The 14,705-nt window shown below is 36.6% G+C and overlaps 2 protein-coding genes across 3 annotated transcripts in view; both read left to right on the forward strand.

Moving 5' to 3' along the window:
- The window catches only part of LOC125857882 (protein DEFECTIVE IN MERISTEM SILENCING 3-like), a 61,942-nt gene that overhangs the window by 26,922 nt on the left and 20,315 nt on the right, over nt 1-14,705 (forward strand). The window lies entirely within an intron of this gene.
- Nucleotides 686-13,986, forward strand: LOC125857881 (protein DEFECTIVE IN MERISTEM SILENCING 3-like). 2 transcript variants are annotated; one of them, XM_049537535.1, is made up of 12 exons: nt 687-843; nt 1,315-1,452; nt 1,647-1,761; nt 2,170-2,389; nt 3,110-3,301; nt 3,399-3,719; nt 4,464-4,563; nt 12,630-12,837; nt 12,928-13,095; nt 13,185-13,252; nt 13,407-13,586; nt 13,705-13,986. In XM_049537535.1, the coding sequence occupies exons 1-9, from the start codon at nt 796-798 to the stop codon at nt 12,969-12,971; spliced, it is 1,386 nt and encodes a 461-aa protein (XP_049393492.1). In that variant the 5' UTR covers nt 687-795; the 3' UTR covers nt 12,972-13,095; nt 13,185-13,252; nt 13,407-13,586; nt 13,705-13,986. The 2 variants fall into 2 exon arrangements, with proteins under 2 accessions (XP_049393493.1, XP_049393492.1); XM_049537536.1 differs by lacking the exons at nt 12,928-13,095; nt 13,185-13,252; nt 13,407-13,586; nt 13,705-13,986 and adding an exon at nt 12,451-12,539 and having other exon boundaries at nt 686-843; nt 12,630-12,793.

Raw genomic sequence — 14,705 nt, forward strand, 5'->3', positions numbered from 1 at the left:
ACAATATATACTTTATTGTATCAACAATGTACATCTCTAATATAAAGTTATACATCACCTATACACGAGTCTACACTATTTGTACAACATCTATATATTATATATACATACAATCATTTTATTGAAAACAATTTTTGTTATCTGTATCACTAAATTTAAACTATTTTTTTATGTAAATAAATACTTGACTATAATTTTGGTATAGATAAAAGGGAAAAAGGACAAATATACTCCCAAACTATTATAAATGGTATGCATATACCCCCGTCATGCTTTTGGGACATTGATGCCCTTGCCGTTCAAAAACTAGAGCATATATACTCTTTATACTAACGGGCACACACGTGTCATAATCTTATCCACCGACCTGATATTTATTAAATATCGGATCGACGGATAAGATTGCGCCACGTGTCCCTATTTAGTCTGCCGTTAGAGTGAAGGGCAATTATGCTCTAGTTTTTGGATGACAGGGACACCAATGTCCCAAAAGTATGACGGAGGATATCTACATACCATTTACGATAGTTTAGGGGTATATTTGTCATTTTTCCCTAGATAAAATAACTTTTATTTTATATTTATGAAATTTTTCCAAAATTATTTTTGAAAAAATTGTACACGTGTCGAGTGTGAGTTAGTCGAGATTTTATGCACCAAATAAATGCCAAAACGCCTTCACACCAAATACCCCTATATTCACTTTGCTGTCAGAACTCACGCTCATTGTTGTTCTTCACCCTTCCCCTCAACGGCGCCAGTCTCACTCTTCTCGGAATCTCCGGCGATTCAACGATGGACGGCGAACAACGGAGAATGTCGATAGACAATGAGAAGGTGCAGGTTCTCCCTTTCCCTCTTTTGCCCCCTCTGTTTTACCTTCGATTGTTTAGTGAATTAAATAACTTTTCTACTCAATTGAAAATACTCACTCTGTCAATGGAGTTTCAGGATAAGAGATATAAACCATAAAAATACTTAATTAATGCTTATGGGCACCGATAAAGCCGTCATGCATGTACTCTGATACAATTCTTCGTCAATTTCGATGTTCCTTTGGCTGCTAGTTTATGGTATCAGAGAATCTAGGCTGCTACTCTGATGCATTTGTATTTTCAGAAAGAAAGTATATTTTATGTTCCTCCTAAATGAAACAGAGATAAAAAAAAATGGCAAGTACGATTTGCGCATTAGTATTACTTGTCCACTGTATATGTAGTGAGCACTCTAGGACCTTATAATAGGCACTTGTTGAATCTTTTATTAATAAGCAACTCTAACAAACTGATAGTTGCTTTTACGTTCCTTTGCCAGCTACGAACCAGTCCTAAGGAACTACTTATGCATGATCCATCGCTCAATCAAGGAGGTCAGATGAATTCCTTTACTTTTGCTGGCAATCAGGACATAATGCAAAATGGAACTGCTGAGGCTGTTATCTGCAAATCCAAGGTGGTTATGATTTTCAAAGATAGATGCCTAGTTCATTTTATTTTGTCATTAATGGATGCAATATACACAGTAGTTTTGATTATAGGTATAGATATATCTACTAGCATCCATTATTTGAGATGATAATGCCATTATGATAATTTTTGTGAAGTAAATGGATCAATATTCATGACTGCATCATTTAATTACTGCAGAAACTTGAGGATGCAGTGAAGGAGATTGGTCTTCAAATTAAACACTATGAAGATAATATCAAATTCTTAGAGGGTCAGAAGAACAGGTTGGATGATTCAATTTTGGATATAGAAGGTATTGTTTCCTTCTTTTCAAATTAATTAGGTGTGCTGTAAAATGCACGTGCACAATTTTAAAAGGTTACTGTAGTTATTTTGTTCTTTCAGTAACCTAGAATATAATGTTTTTATTCTGGCTTTATGGGAAGTAAACAATCAAACATTGTAAGAATTTTCATATCAATGGGCGTCTTTCACATTTCAAGTAAATATGGATTTCGTGATTACCTGTTGCGCAGAATATCAGCCATCAGCTTGTTTCAGTGAGCTTAATATATTGTTCATTGGTTTAATGTGTGTATTGCCTATTTAAAAGCACTCCGTGTAGACTATATCATTCACTTTAACTTTTTTCTTTCCCTTTTGTCATATGCCTTCTCACTGTTTCTCAATTTTAATGCCTTGTGCTTGTGGGGTATTGTAGTTGCTCTCGGCAAGATTTATTCAGCAAGTGGAACTGGTTCTGAAAATAAGGAATCTTCTAATGGGAAGAATGAATTGGAGACCATTGAAGAAATCTTAACATTGAACAGTTGCCAGCTGCCAACTCATAATGGAACTCAGATTAGTCATATTCCGTATATGAAGGACGTGATAGGAATGGTTGCTTTGCTTGGCAAGGTTGACGACGATAATATCAGCAGGTTAGTTTCTCATAGCATCCAGTAATTGCTGGCGTTTTCTACAAAAAATAGATAAAGAAGAAAAAAGAAATGAGCTTTGTATGAGTCCACTTTCTATTCTAGTCCATGCTCAAGAGATTATAGCACTCGTTCACTCTGTCCCAATCAAGATGACAATATGTGGCTGCATGCAGTGGCGGAGGCAGCATGTAATGAGGGGGGTCATCCGACCCCCCTCGGCGAAAAATATTACTATTTATACATGATTAAAATTATTTTTTAGATTTGTATAATAGATGTCGAACCCCCTTCCACTAGTTCGTGTGTTTACTTTTCAGATTTTGAACCCCCTTGTTAAATTTTCTGGCTCCGCCACTGGCTGCATGATGGTGAAGACTTGAGACAAAAAGTTTGATACGTTCTGGTCTTTGAATTTGTCATAGGTATACTTAGAGTGATTAGGGTTTGGAGGTCGCAGATTAGGGTAGAAGGTTAGTTGGTATTTGAATGTTTTCTCACTTTCTTAGGTCGTACTAAGTAGTCCTACATTAGTTGGGGAATGAATGTGTGGTTTGCATATACAGGCATGGGCAATCTTCCCCTCATGAGATATATTTTGGGGGTCGATTTTGGCTTTACCAAGAAGTAGGATGATAATGGAAGTTCACTGTACTTACCAAAAAAAATTTAGAAGTTCATTGTATTATGACTGACATTTGTATCTTAATCTCTGAAATCTAGGACTCTCTCAGATTATCTTGGGCAAGAAACCATGTTAGCAGTTGTTTGCAAGACGCATGATGGACTTAAAGCACTGCAAACATATGATAAGAAAGGACTTGTAAATAAAAGTTCTGGTCTTCATGGAGTTGGAGCTTCAATTGGGAGACCTTTGGATGACCGATATCTTGTAATCTGTCTTGAGAACTTAAGGTTTGAGGTTATGATGATCTCTTCTTGCAAATGCATCTCATATTCTTTAGCACTTTTTTACTCTCTTATCTTTTTCATTTTTGGGTTATCATTTTAGACCATACACTGGTGAATTTCTTGCTGATGACCCTCAGAGGAGGCTTGCCATAAAGAAGCCAAGATACCTCAACGAGGAAACTCCTCCTGGTTTTCTTGGATTTGCTGTCAATATGATCAATATTGACACTGCGAATTTATTTTGTGTTACAAGCACTGGTCATGGCCTGAGAGAGACCCTCTTCTATAGACTCTTCTCACAGTTGCAAGTATACAAAACAGGGGCAGACATGATGCAGGCACTACCTTTTATAGCTGATGGAGCCATATCATTGGACGGTGGGATCATAAAGGGTGGTGGTATATTTTCCCTAGGCAAAAGGTAAAGAGGCTTGTCTTAAATAGTGTGTTTATTATATCCATAAATTTTTGTTCTTTCATAGTTCAACTTGTTTGTGAAGATACTTTAAAGAATTGATTGCCTATTAACTTGTTCCTTTTTGAGTATCAAGTAATATACTTGATCCCTAACTGTGCGCCTGAACTGGGAAGCTGGTGTTATTTTGTGACCATGTTGCTTGACCTTTGTGGAGTTCAGTAGTTCGACCTTTCACGAACTTCCTCTGTCAATCTGTATAGAATGGTGCATGAAAGCATGTTCTTCCATTTCTTTCACTACATCTACAGCAAAGCTTCTGCAAGGTAGCTTTTGTTACATTTGTTTGTAATGCATTTTTTCTGGGAGAGGAGTCTTCAGGATTTATCACGTTCCGAGTCTACGACAAATTTTAGATTTACCTGAATGACCTATGGTAATTATTGATATCTTAATCTCACTGTCTCGTAGGAGTTGTTTTCAATCCTATTCCTATGTTCATATATTACATGTATTTGATTTCGTATGTTTATATATTAGATTCATTTGAATTGGCAGCACACTTTATTTTTCTTGTTGATTGCATCATTGAATCATTATCCTCTCTACCTTCCCAAGGTAGGGGCATTGCTGCGTACACTCCACCCTCCCAGATCCACTCGTGGGATTACACTGGATATGTTGTTGTTTGTTTGTATTGCATCACTGAATCATTTGGATTCTTTCTTTCTCGTGTTTATTTTTGTAAAGGGAAGTACAGATCAAATTTCCAAAGAGTTCTGGAAGGTCGTATCTACCTGAAAGCTATTTTGAAACTGAGATACGGATGAAGGAGCTGAAGTGGGAAAGGGTAAGATTTGAGGAAGATTTACACAGAGAGCAAACATTGCTGACCAGTGCAAAGTTCAACTTTGAAATAAGGAAACAAGAGTTTGTCAAGTTTCTTTCACAAAGCTCATCCTATCTTTCAGGGCTATATACTTGAGTGTGTCTAGTTAGACTATGCATGCTAGTCATTGATTTTTGTCGTAATAATTAGTGTTGTTGATGCCAAGCAGATATAAATTAAGTTATCTCTAAGTTGATATAGGTAAAAGCTTGAGCTTTTCTTACTTGATCCTCTTTGTCCTTACATCCTGCTTTAATTGATTGACGATGTCATTTGATAGCTGCAGACTGTACTTGCATTTTATCATGTTATGAGAACTCTGCATGGATAAGAGATCCTATTTTTTCCCCTGGGAACTTTTTAAGCTTGTGCTTTCTTTAGTATTCCAGTTATTGATGTTTTCTTTGAGCTGTCTAAAGATGTAGATATAGGAAGTGAGATGCTAAAACAATTTCACGAGAAAGGGTCGAAATTGGTTTTTCTAGGATGCAGTAAAACTGTCCTTTTTCAACTGAAGATGTTCATATTCTAACCAGTAACCTCATTACAGGTGAGAGAGAACACATATGCTTCAAGTTTGTGCTGCAATATTTAAATAACAAGTAAAGTTTGGCAACTACAAATTAACTTTTTTTTTAAAAAAAAGATAACAAGCTGTATATATATTAAAAGTCAACACCAGGGGTGTTTCTGGAGAGTAATTACAAAATCCATAAATAGGAGCCAAAGGAGGGGCTAAAACAGAGAGCTAACAGCTACCTTTATTACACTTTGCCTATCAGTTCTATGAGATCCCCTGTATCCTCCAAAAGATCATGTTTACATTAAATAAAGAAGAGACTACCCACCAAATGCAGGCTGGAATGATTTGCCACCAGTGGTCTTCTTCATTCCTTTTGCCAATCCCCTTGCAACTGTTAAAGAGTTCCATAGTGATTTTTGGCATATCGTCACTGTGCACAATCTTCCTTTTACCTGCAAGTATCATTCTCGATACCTTCTGGTTCGAAGGGGGACCTCTGTTTTCTGTTTCGATGGAGTAAGTTGCTGGGCAGCTCCTCCCATACTTGGATCGTGAAGAAAAACCCACCATTCTCTATTGTCACTAATTCTTCGGAATTTCACTACCGTCTCCTTTATTCTGACCCTTTCCCATTTGAGATGGTTCCGGAGTTGTGTTTCGTCCATCTCCATCCATCCCTCACTATGATCTCCAATAGCTCTGAAGGTCTTCTGCGACCATAAATACAACGCTAGTCCTACAAACTTAACCCAGACAGAGCTGAGTTTCTTTTCCTGCTTGACGGCTCCAATTGTTGGTGACCACCAATGGAGTTGAGCTGGAGATTTCTTCCATTTCCATTCGCCATGTATAACCTACTCTGTGTCTGCTTTGGAAGCAAATTATAGAAGGAAACTCTGGTTACCCATCTCATAGGTATTTAATCCATGAGCTTGTTTCCAGAGGCCATAGGACCACTTCCTGATATCTTATAGTGTGGGCAGCTCCAGAAAGTTTTCGTGGAAATTGCAGACCACGCATCTGTTCAAAACATCGTTTTAAGATGGGTCAAAAGATTCATCAATGTGAATGGCTCTTTCCTTTGACAGACCAGTTTCTTCTTCTTTGGAGGTGCTAATAAATTCCATATTACCCCATTTACTGCTCCTGACAGCCTCTGAATAGGGGATGTCTCTGTCTGTCAATCTTGAATTGAATGTCGATGGTAGAGAAGCATTTATGAATCTTCCTATCTTGTTAGCAATGTCTTTCCACCCAACATTAAATTCTAGTTCAGGAATGTTAAGTACAGATCTTCTTCTTCCACGTAGGTTTGGCATCTACATATTTGCTTCCTTGTATATGGAGTATTCAAGTGGCAATATCTGAAACTTTGGACATTTTTTAGGCTAGACAAATCAGGAGCTTGTGAAGGATCTTTTGCAGAACTTACTTTAAAAGAAAGATATAATTTATGTAAACTTCTGCTGAAGTAATTTGTTCCAAGAGGAGACATGGATAAATTGGAAATTTAGTAGTCCAGATATTAAATAGTCATTTAGTCGCGAAGTTTTCACCATAATGTTAAATATCCTAGTATTGAATTTTGGAGAGAGAAAATATTGAAGAAATGAGTGGAATATATGTCAAGGCAGCCAAAGGAAGACTACTAGTAGATTAAGGATGCAATTTAGGAAGATCTGGATAACAGGTTCCTTGTATATCAACTGGACTGTTTGTAAAGAAGAAATTGGAGTTGTTTTTGGACGTAGAGCATAGTGATAGAATACAGTTTAAAATGTACATGTTTATGAAATCTAGCTTTTTAAAGCAAACGCTGAATCTGTAGAATCTATTGGGGAATTCCCTTCCACGCCCGAATTGGCTAAATCTACGATAGTGGGTCTATTTTTGACGAGGGAAAAATCTTTTTGAAAGGCATCTTGGCGAAAGAGGACTGCGAACCATAAGGCAAGTGCCTAAATGCTAATACAAACTTCTCCCACATACACGCATGAAAGGGAAGGGGGGGGGGGGGGGNNGGGGGGGGGGGGGGGGGGGGGGAATAACCACACCACCACTTTTTCCAGATGAGTCTGTGGAGGCCCAAGAGTCTGCCACAAAACCCAACCCTTGAGAGGCAAAGATCCAAGGGGCTACCACAGGAAGTAAGCTTCACCTGAAACCAGGAATATAAAAAGTTATTTGGAATTCCTAGCAAGGACTTTGCATACTATTCATTCCTAAATTCCTTTCACCCTTAACTTGCGAACTCGAATTAAATTGAGTGAAGCCGGAGATTCTTTTCGAAGACTTGAAGATATATTTCTCAAGAGTTGAAGAGGAGAAACTCTAATCAGAGCGAAGGTTGGGTTTGTTTTGGTTGTATTTTCCTCATTTTGATCCTGAGGCTGTTGCAAATATGATGCAACATATCTTGCACCATATTTGTTGTTCAGAAGAGACGAAGGAGGCCCTGCTCCACAAACGAAGGGGACTAACTGCACGGATCACCCTCATAGTTTGAATTCCTAAAGAGAGCAGAATAGAAGAGTCTGTCATCTCTTTTTTGTTTTAGAAAGTTTAAATAAGTGTAGACACAATTAATCTAGGGTGTTCTTTGTCTTTTTTAGTGGAGATCTACTATGATGCCTACAGGAGATAGACTTTCATTTATGCTCAGTATTATGAAAAGCAAAAAGTGCAACAAACATTTAAGGTTCGTTGGAGCTTTGCAAAGTACAAATAAGATGTGGGCTTTAATGAAAAACGACGCAAAGGGTGAAAAAATACAATTATGCATATGTTTACTCCAAGACTAATAATTATTGGGAAAATTATACAAAAGGGCCCGTTATTCGTCTTTTTTTCAAAAAAAAAGAGAGGCCAAATTAGACATTGGACATACCCTTCTTCTTCCTAACAATTTTTGCCATTAATGGCTTCTTTTCCTCCTTCCTACTTTCCCCCCTCCTCCTCCTCCGTCTTCATCGTCATCATTCTTCTTTGTCTTCTTCTTCTCCTTTTTTTTTAATTGATGTATCGAAAATGTGAATCATTTCAAGCAAATATATATCAAAAGACTCGAATTATCCAGCAAATTTCATATCTAAAATTTGGGATTGTTTAGAGGTGATTTAGAATTGATCGAGATTGAACACTCTATGTATACTTCATGTATAGTTAAGTTGTTTTTCAGTTTTTGAGTGTATCATAATGTATAGTTAGTGTATAACTCATGTATAGGTAAGGTATATTGTATAGTCAATATATTACTTTCTATGACTTTTGGCAAGCTATATTGTAAAAAATGCTCAAGCTTTTACATAAATCAACTTATAGATGACTTAATTTATATCTTCTTGGCATCGACAACACTAATTATTACGAAAAAATCAATGACTAGCATGCATAGTCTAACTAGACACACTCAAGTATATAGCCCTGAAAGATAGGATGAGCTTTGTGAAGAAACTTGACAAACTTTTGTTTCCTTATTTCATAGTTGATCTTTGCACCGGTCAGCAATGTTTGCTCTCTCTGTAAATCTTACCCTTTTCCATTTCAGCTCCTTCATCCATCTCTTAGTTTCAAAATAGCTTTATCTACCTTCTAGAACTCTTTGAAAATTTGATCTTTACTTCCCTTTACAAAAAATATACACGAGAAAGAAAGAATACAAATGATTCAGTGATGCAAAATAAACAAACAACAACATATCTAGTGTAATCCCACAAGTGGGGTCTGGGAGGGTGGTGTGTAGGTAGCCTTACCCCTACCTTGGGAAGGTAGAGAGGATAATGATTCAGTGAAGCAATCAACAATAAAAATAAAGTGTGTTGCATATTCAAATACATACAACGAGACAAACTCAATTACATATAAAATATAAACATAGGAATAGGATTAAAAACACCTCCTAGGAGACAGTGAGATTAAGATATAAATAATTACTAGAAGTCATTCAGGTAAATCTAAAATGTGTCATAGACTCGGAACGTGATAAATATTGAAAACTCATCTCCCAGAAAATTATATTATCTTTCCTGATTAACCTTCTATAATGTGTTGATGACTCTTTTCTTTAGAGGTGCTAATAAATTCCATATTTCCCCATTTACTGCTCCTGACAACCCTTGAATATAGGATTTCTTTGTCTGTCAATCTTGAATTGAATATCGATAGTAGAGAGGCATTTATGAATATGGCTATCTTGTAATCAATGTCTTCCCACCCAACTTTCAAATCTAGCTTAGGGATGACAAGTGTAGATCTTCTTCTTCCACGTAGATTTGGCATCTACATAATTGCTTCCTTGTATTTGGAGTATTCAACTGGCAATATCTGAAACTTTGGAAATTTGTTAGGCAAGACAAATGAGGAGCTTGGGAAGGATCTTTTGCAGAACTTACTTTAAAAGAAAGATTTAATTTATGTAAACTTCTGCTGAAGTAATTTGTTCCAAGAGGAGACTTGGATAAATTAGAAATTTAGTAATCCAGTTATTAAATAGTCATTTAGTCGCAAAGTTCTCGCCATAATGTTAAATATCCTAGAAATACTGGTAAAATTTAGGAGAGAGAAAATATTGTAGAAATGACTAGAATGTATATCATGGGAACCAAAGGAAGACTACTAGTAGATTAAGGACGCAATTTAGGAAGATCTGGATAACAGGTCAGGTCCCTTGTATATCATCTGGACTGTTTGTAAAGAAGAAATTGGAGTTGTTTTGAACGTAGAGCATAGTGATAGTATATAGTATAAAATGTACATGTTTGTGAAATCAAGCCTTTTATAGTAAAACGCAATCTCTGAATCTGTAGAATCTATTGGGGAATTCCCGTCCACGCCCGACTAGGCTATGTCTACGATAGTGGGTCTTGTTTTGATGAGGGAAAAAATCTTTTTGAAAGGCATCTCGGCGAGAGAGGACTGCAAACCGCGAACCATAAGGCAAATGCCTAAATGCTAATACAAACTTCTCCCACATACACTCATGATAGGGGGGGGACCAAGCCACCACTTTTACCAAATGAGTCTGTAGACCAAAGAACCCGCCACAGAACCCAACCCTCGAGTGGCAAAGATCCAAGAGGCTACCACAGGAAGTAAGCTTCACCTGTAACCTTAAGGACTATAGAAAGTTATTCGGAATTCCTAGCAAGGACTTTGCATGCTATTCATTCCTAAATTCCTTTCACCTTTAACTTGCTAACTCGAATCAAATTGAGTGAAGCCATTGATTCTTTTCGAAGACTTGGAAGATATATTTCTTCAGAGTAGAAGAGGAGAAGCTCCAATCAGAGCGAAGGTTGGGTCTGTTTTGGTTGCATTTTCCTCATCTCGAACCTGAGGCTGTTGCAAATATGATGCAACATATCTTTCACCATATTTGCAGTTCGGAAGAGAGGAAGGAGGCCTTGCTCCACAAACAAAGGGAACTAACTACACGGATCACCCTCATAGCTTCGAATTCCTAGAGTGAGTAGAATAGAAGAGTCTGTCAACTCTTTTTTGTTTTAGAAGGTTTAAATAAGTGTAGACACAATTAATCTAGGGTGTTCTTTGTCTTTTTTAGTGGAGATCTACTATGATGCCTACAGGAGATAGACCTCCATCTATGGTCAGTATAATCAAATGCGAAAAGCGCAACAAACATCTAAGGTTCGTTGGAGCTTTGCAAAGTACAAATAAGATGTGGGCTTTAATGAAAAACGATGCAAAGGGTGAAAAAAATACAATTATACATATGTTTAGTCCAAGTCTAATAATTATTGGGAAAATTATACAAAAGGGCCTGTTTGTCATCTTTTTTAAAAAAAATAAAAAATGGCCAAATTGGACATTGGACATACCCTTCTTCTTCCTATCAATTTGGCTATTAATGGCTTTTTTTCCTCCTCCTTCCTACTTCCCCCCTTCTCCTCCTCCTTCTTTTTCTCCTCCTCCTCCTGATTAGTTGATAGTCAATAGTCAGTGTATAACTCATGTATAGGTAAGCTATATTGTATAGTTAGAGGTCGTTTGGTTGGGAACAAGTTATCCCAGGAGTTAGCTATCATGGGATAACTTATCCCATCACTATGATATAAATGGTGGGAGAAGTTATCCCAAACATGGCAACCAAACAAGAAACAAAAACTTTATCCTATCACCATTTTCTTATCCCATTACTATTTATTTCTATCTCTCACACCAAACGACCCCTTAGTTTATTACTTTCTATGACTTTTGGCTACTTATTATGTAAATAAAGGATGACTATTTTTAGAGCCTTTTTGGATTGGCTTATTTTAAGTGCTTTTAAGCTAAAATCGCTTTTAAGCAGTTTCGTAGTGTTTGGGTAAGTTAAAAAAGTACGTATAACGGTATAAGCACTTAGTTTTAAGCTAAAATGACAAAAATAAACCAAAAGCCATAAGTATGATTTGTAACTTATGGTTTTTGGCTTATAAGTCAAAACTGAAAAGCCAATCCAACAAGCTCTTATTGTAAACTAATGATTTTATTGTATATATCTGAAACTAGCCCATAATTATTAGCATGAATAACAAATATAAGAACAAACAAATTGAATTTTTTTGTACGATAGAGTGAAATATCAATTGTTTAGTGTCACATCTTCATAAGAGGTTCATTGATAACAAAAAGTATGCCTTAGACTCTTGATGCCGACATTGAAGCGCACATTTAGCAACGCAAAGCGCTCAACACGTTTTGATACTCACTTTAGGGCTCAAGCGTGCTACTAACTATGATTGTTTGGTTTCATTTATTGTGTTTGCATGTATGGAAAAAACCCTAACTGAAAATGTTGACTACCTATGCTAATATAATAATAAAGACTTCTTCGTATAAATGTGCTGAAAATGCTATTCTTTCCATTTTTTCTTTTTATAGTGGAGATAGTCGCACGTTATGACAAGCATATTATTAGAAGACTCTAGCTTTGCTTCCTTATCCTTGCTAACTAAAAAAGAACCTTCACGAGTTGAGTAAAAGCACCTAGTCTATCTTACTCCCCCTTCACGAGCTGTAAAACACAGATGTATAATATGATTTTAACTCCAAAGGACCTTGTAAATTCCATTGCATTGTTGTTAGCTTTTGGGCATAAAATGCAAGATGATTTTAATTCTATATAGAATCCATTACAGAGTTAAAAAAAAAAAAGGCAGTCAATACTGTACCTACATATTTCTCCCTCACTGCTACTTTTTGTAAATAAAGTAATCCGTGTATTACTTACCACTAGTACCTTATGTCTGGATGTATTACATACCACTACTACCTTATGAAGTTTTGTTCTCAGTGTATATGATCTATTGTCGCCGTGTATGCAGCCACAGTTTCTGGCAGGAGGGGAGCGGTCAGCCATGATATCATGATTGCATGGGAAATTTGAGATCCTGTAGTAACTTGTAGTAGAGTGGTACCTCATTCACAACAGACCGTCTTAACTTCTTTCTTGACATATTAAATGCATCTTAAATTTTTTAACATAAAATGCACATGGATGCAGTTTATACTGGTCTTGATTCTTTTCACGACCTGGGCTATGATAAAGAAGTGGTTATGGAGAAGATTGAAGGAAAGGCAGACAGTGCAGCTGCTGTTGTCTACAAGCTGCTCAGATCACCAAAACCTGAACAGCTGTATCTCAAATATGCTCATGACATACTTGGCGTGGTTGCACTTCTTGGAGAGTTTCGGACCCATAAGCTTAGCAGGTTGATGCTGGTATCTTTTTCTGTAAAACGACTCAGTTTAAGAACTTCCTTGGCAGTATGGATGTAATTACGTGCGTTACCTATCCCTAGCATGCTTTCAACACATCTTGGAGAAGATCAGTTGCTTGCAGTAGTATGCAAATCCCGTGCAGCGCCAGAGCTCTTGACAATTATCAAATGGATTGAAATGTGAATTGCGCCAGTGCTCTTGACATATTAGCTTCTAAGCTTGGAATTTCCATCAAGGGTCAATATAAGGTTATTTGCCTTGAGGATATAAGGTTAAAGCATTTCTTTCTCTCTCTGGTTTACTTTATACTAACTGTTTTCAATTGTTATGATTTTAGGTCTCTCGATCCAGTTAACACATCATGTTTCATCCATGTCTGATCAATGCTCTCTGGAAAAAAAAAATGTAAGGTCCTTGCCTTTTTGTTTCAGGCCATATACGTGAGAAGTCAGCAGTGATCTCCAAAGAGAACTTGCTTTTCCACGCCCAGCTTTATCAAATGGAGAAACTCTCCCTGGCATTTTTGGCTATGCGGTTAATATGATATTCCTTCCTGCAGAACATTTGCAGTTTAGAACTTCTACAGGGGATGGTCTCCGGGAGACAGCATTTTACTGTCTGCTTGGTAAGCTTCAAGTCTAGAGTCTAGAAAACACCTTTACATGGCAAGTTCCTGCATAGAAGATGGTGCGGTTTCCTTGGATGGTGAAATGATGAGAGGAAATGGAGTTGGATCTGAGTATGTATTTTTTTTCCTACTTCTCTACCATTTATTTGTTTATCACAAAGATGAGTAGATTTTGCATGATATCCATGGGACTTAAATGATTAACGTCTGTCTTTATTTCTATTTCCAGTCATCTGTCTGGAAAGACAGTTGCCCCTCTTACCTGAGAAAGTAGAAAGATTGAAGATAATCGAAGACTTGAAGCTGGAACTAAGTCAATTGCATGGTCAGATACAGGAAGAGATTAGGACTCGGACAAAGTACAAGAAAACGTTTGCACCTTTTCCTGGAATGTACAACTCTGACATACTGGTTTGCTTCTTCTGAGTCTTGTACATGTAATTACGCCAGTGACTTCCCTTTTATGGAACATTTTTTTTTTTTTTGTGAAGAAACGCAAGGTAGTATACTCTGTACACCTATAGCCTTCCAAGTAAATGAATGATCAAGGTGTAAAGTCATAGGAATCATTTATTGATCTTTGTTTGGAAAGGAATTAAAAGTGAAGCTGCTGCATCTGGTTCCTTTTTAGATATGCTTGTATGTGACAGTAGGAATAACTACTCATTATGTGTCTTGTGCAAACAGTTTCAGTAATATACTAGTTAACTTGCCGCGCTTCGCCCATTCGTTAACTTTCCTAAAGAGTTACTGTACCGAGTTGCCCTTTAAAATAATTAATACACGTAGCAAAGAAGAATTATTATTTTTTGAGATAGACGAATACATACAGATCACTAAACCTATTTAGGAACAACACCATGCATCCAAATCCCTCGTGTTAAAGAAATTCATGTTCTTCACTTCAAAGATTGTCAAATCCATGAAAATGATGCACATAGAGAAAACAATTAAGCATCGGCAAGAAATATGAATATTGCAACATTAACAAAGAGTGATAGTCTTTACTTAGTGGAAATTAAGCTATTGTCGTTGGTTAATCACTACTAAGGATCAATTTTGATATAGTGTACCCAAAGAGAAATATAAACTTTTACAAATAGCAAAAGCAAATAATGCAAGGAAAAAACTAAGCTAAAATAAATATAGAAGTATATTATTATTTGGAAGTTTCCTTTTCTTCTTCTCAAAGAAATATAGAAACTACATAGATACATGGAAAGTTCAACT

This window comes from Solanum stenotomum, chromosome 3 (assembly GCF_019186545.1).
Source record: "Solanum stenotomum isolate F172 chromosome 3, ASM1918654v1, whole genome shotgun sequence".
Taxonomy (NCBI): domain Eukaryota; kingdom Viridiplantae; phylum Streptophyta; class Magnoliopsida; order Solanales; family Solanaceae; genus Solanum; species Solanum stenotomum.

Excerpts from the sequence above, each read along its gene's own strand:
- LOC125857881 (XM_049537535.1), top strand. The coding sequence starts at position 796 with ATGGACGGCGAACAACGGAGAATGTCGATAGACAATGAGAAGGTGCAG. Across the intron at positions 1,453-1,646 it reads CTGTTATCTGCAAATCCAAG|AAACTTGAGGATGCAGTGAA; the intron begins GTGGTTATGATT and ends TAATTACTGCAG. Across the intron at positions 3,302-3,398 it reads ATCTGTCTTGAGAACTTAAG|ACCATACACTGGTGAATTTC; the intron begins GTTTGAGGTTAT and ends TTATCATTTTAG.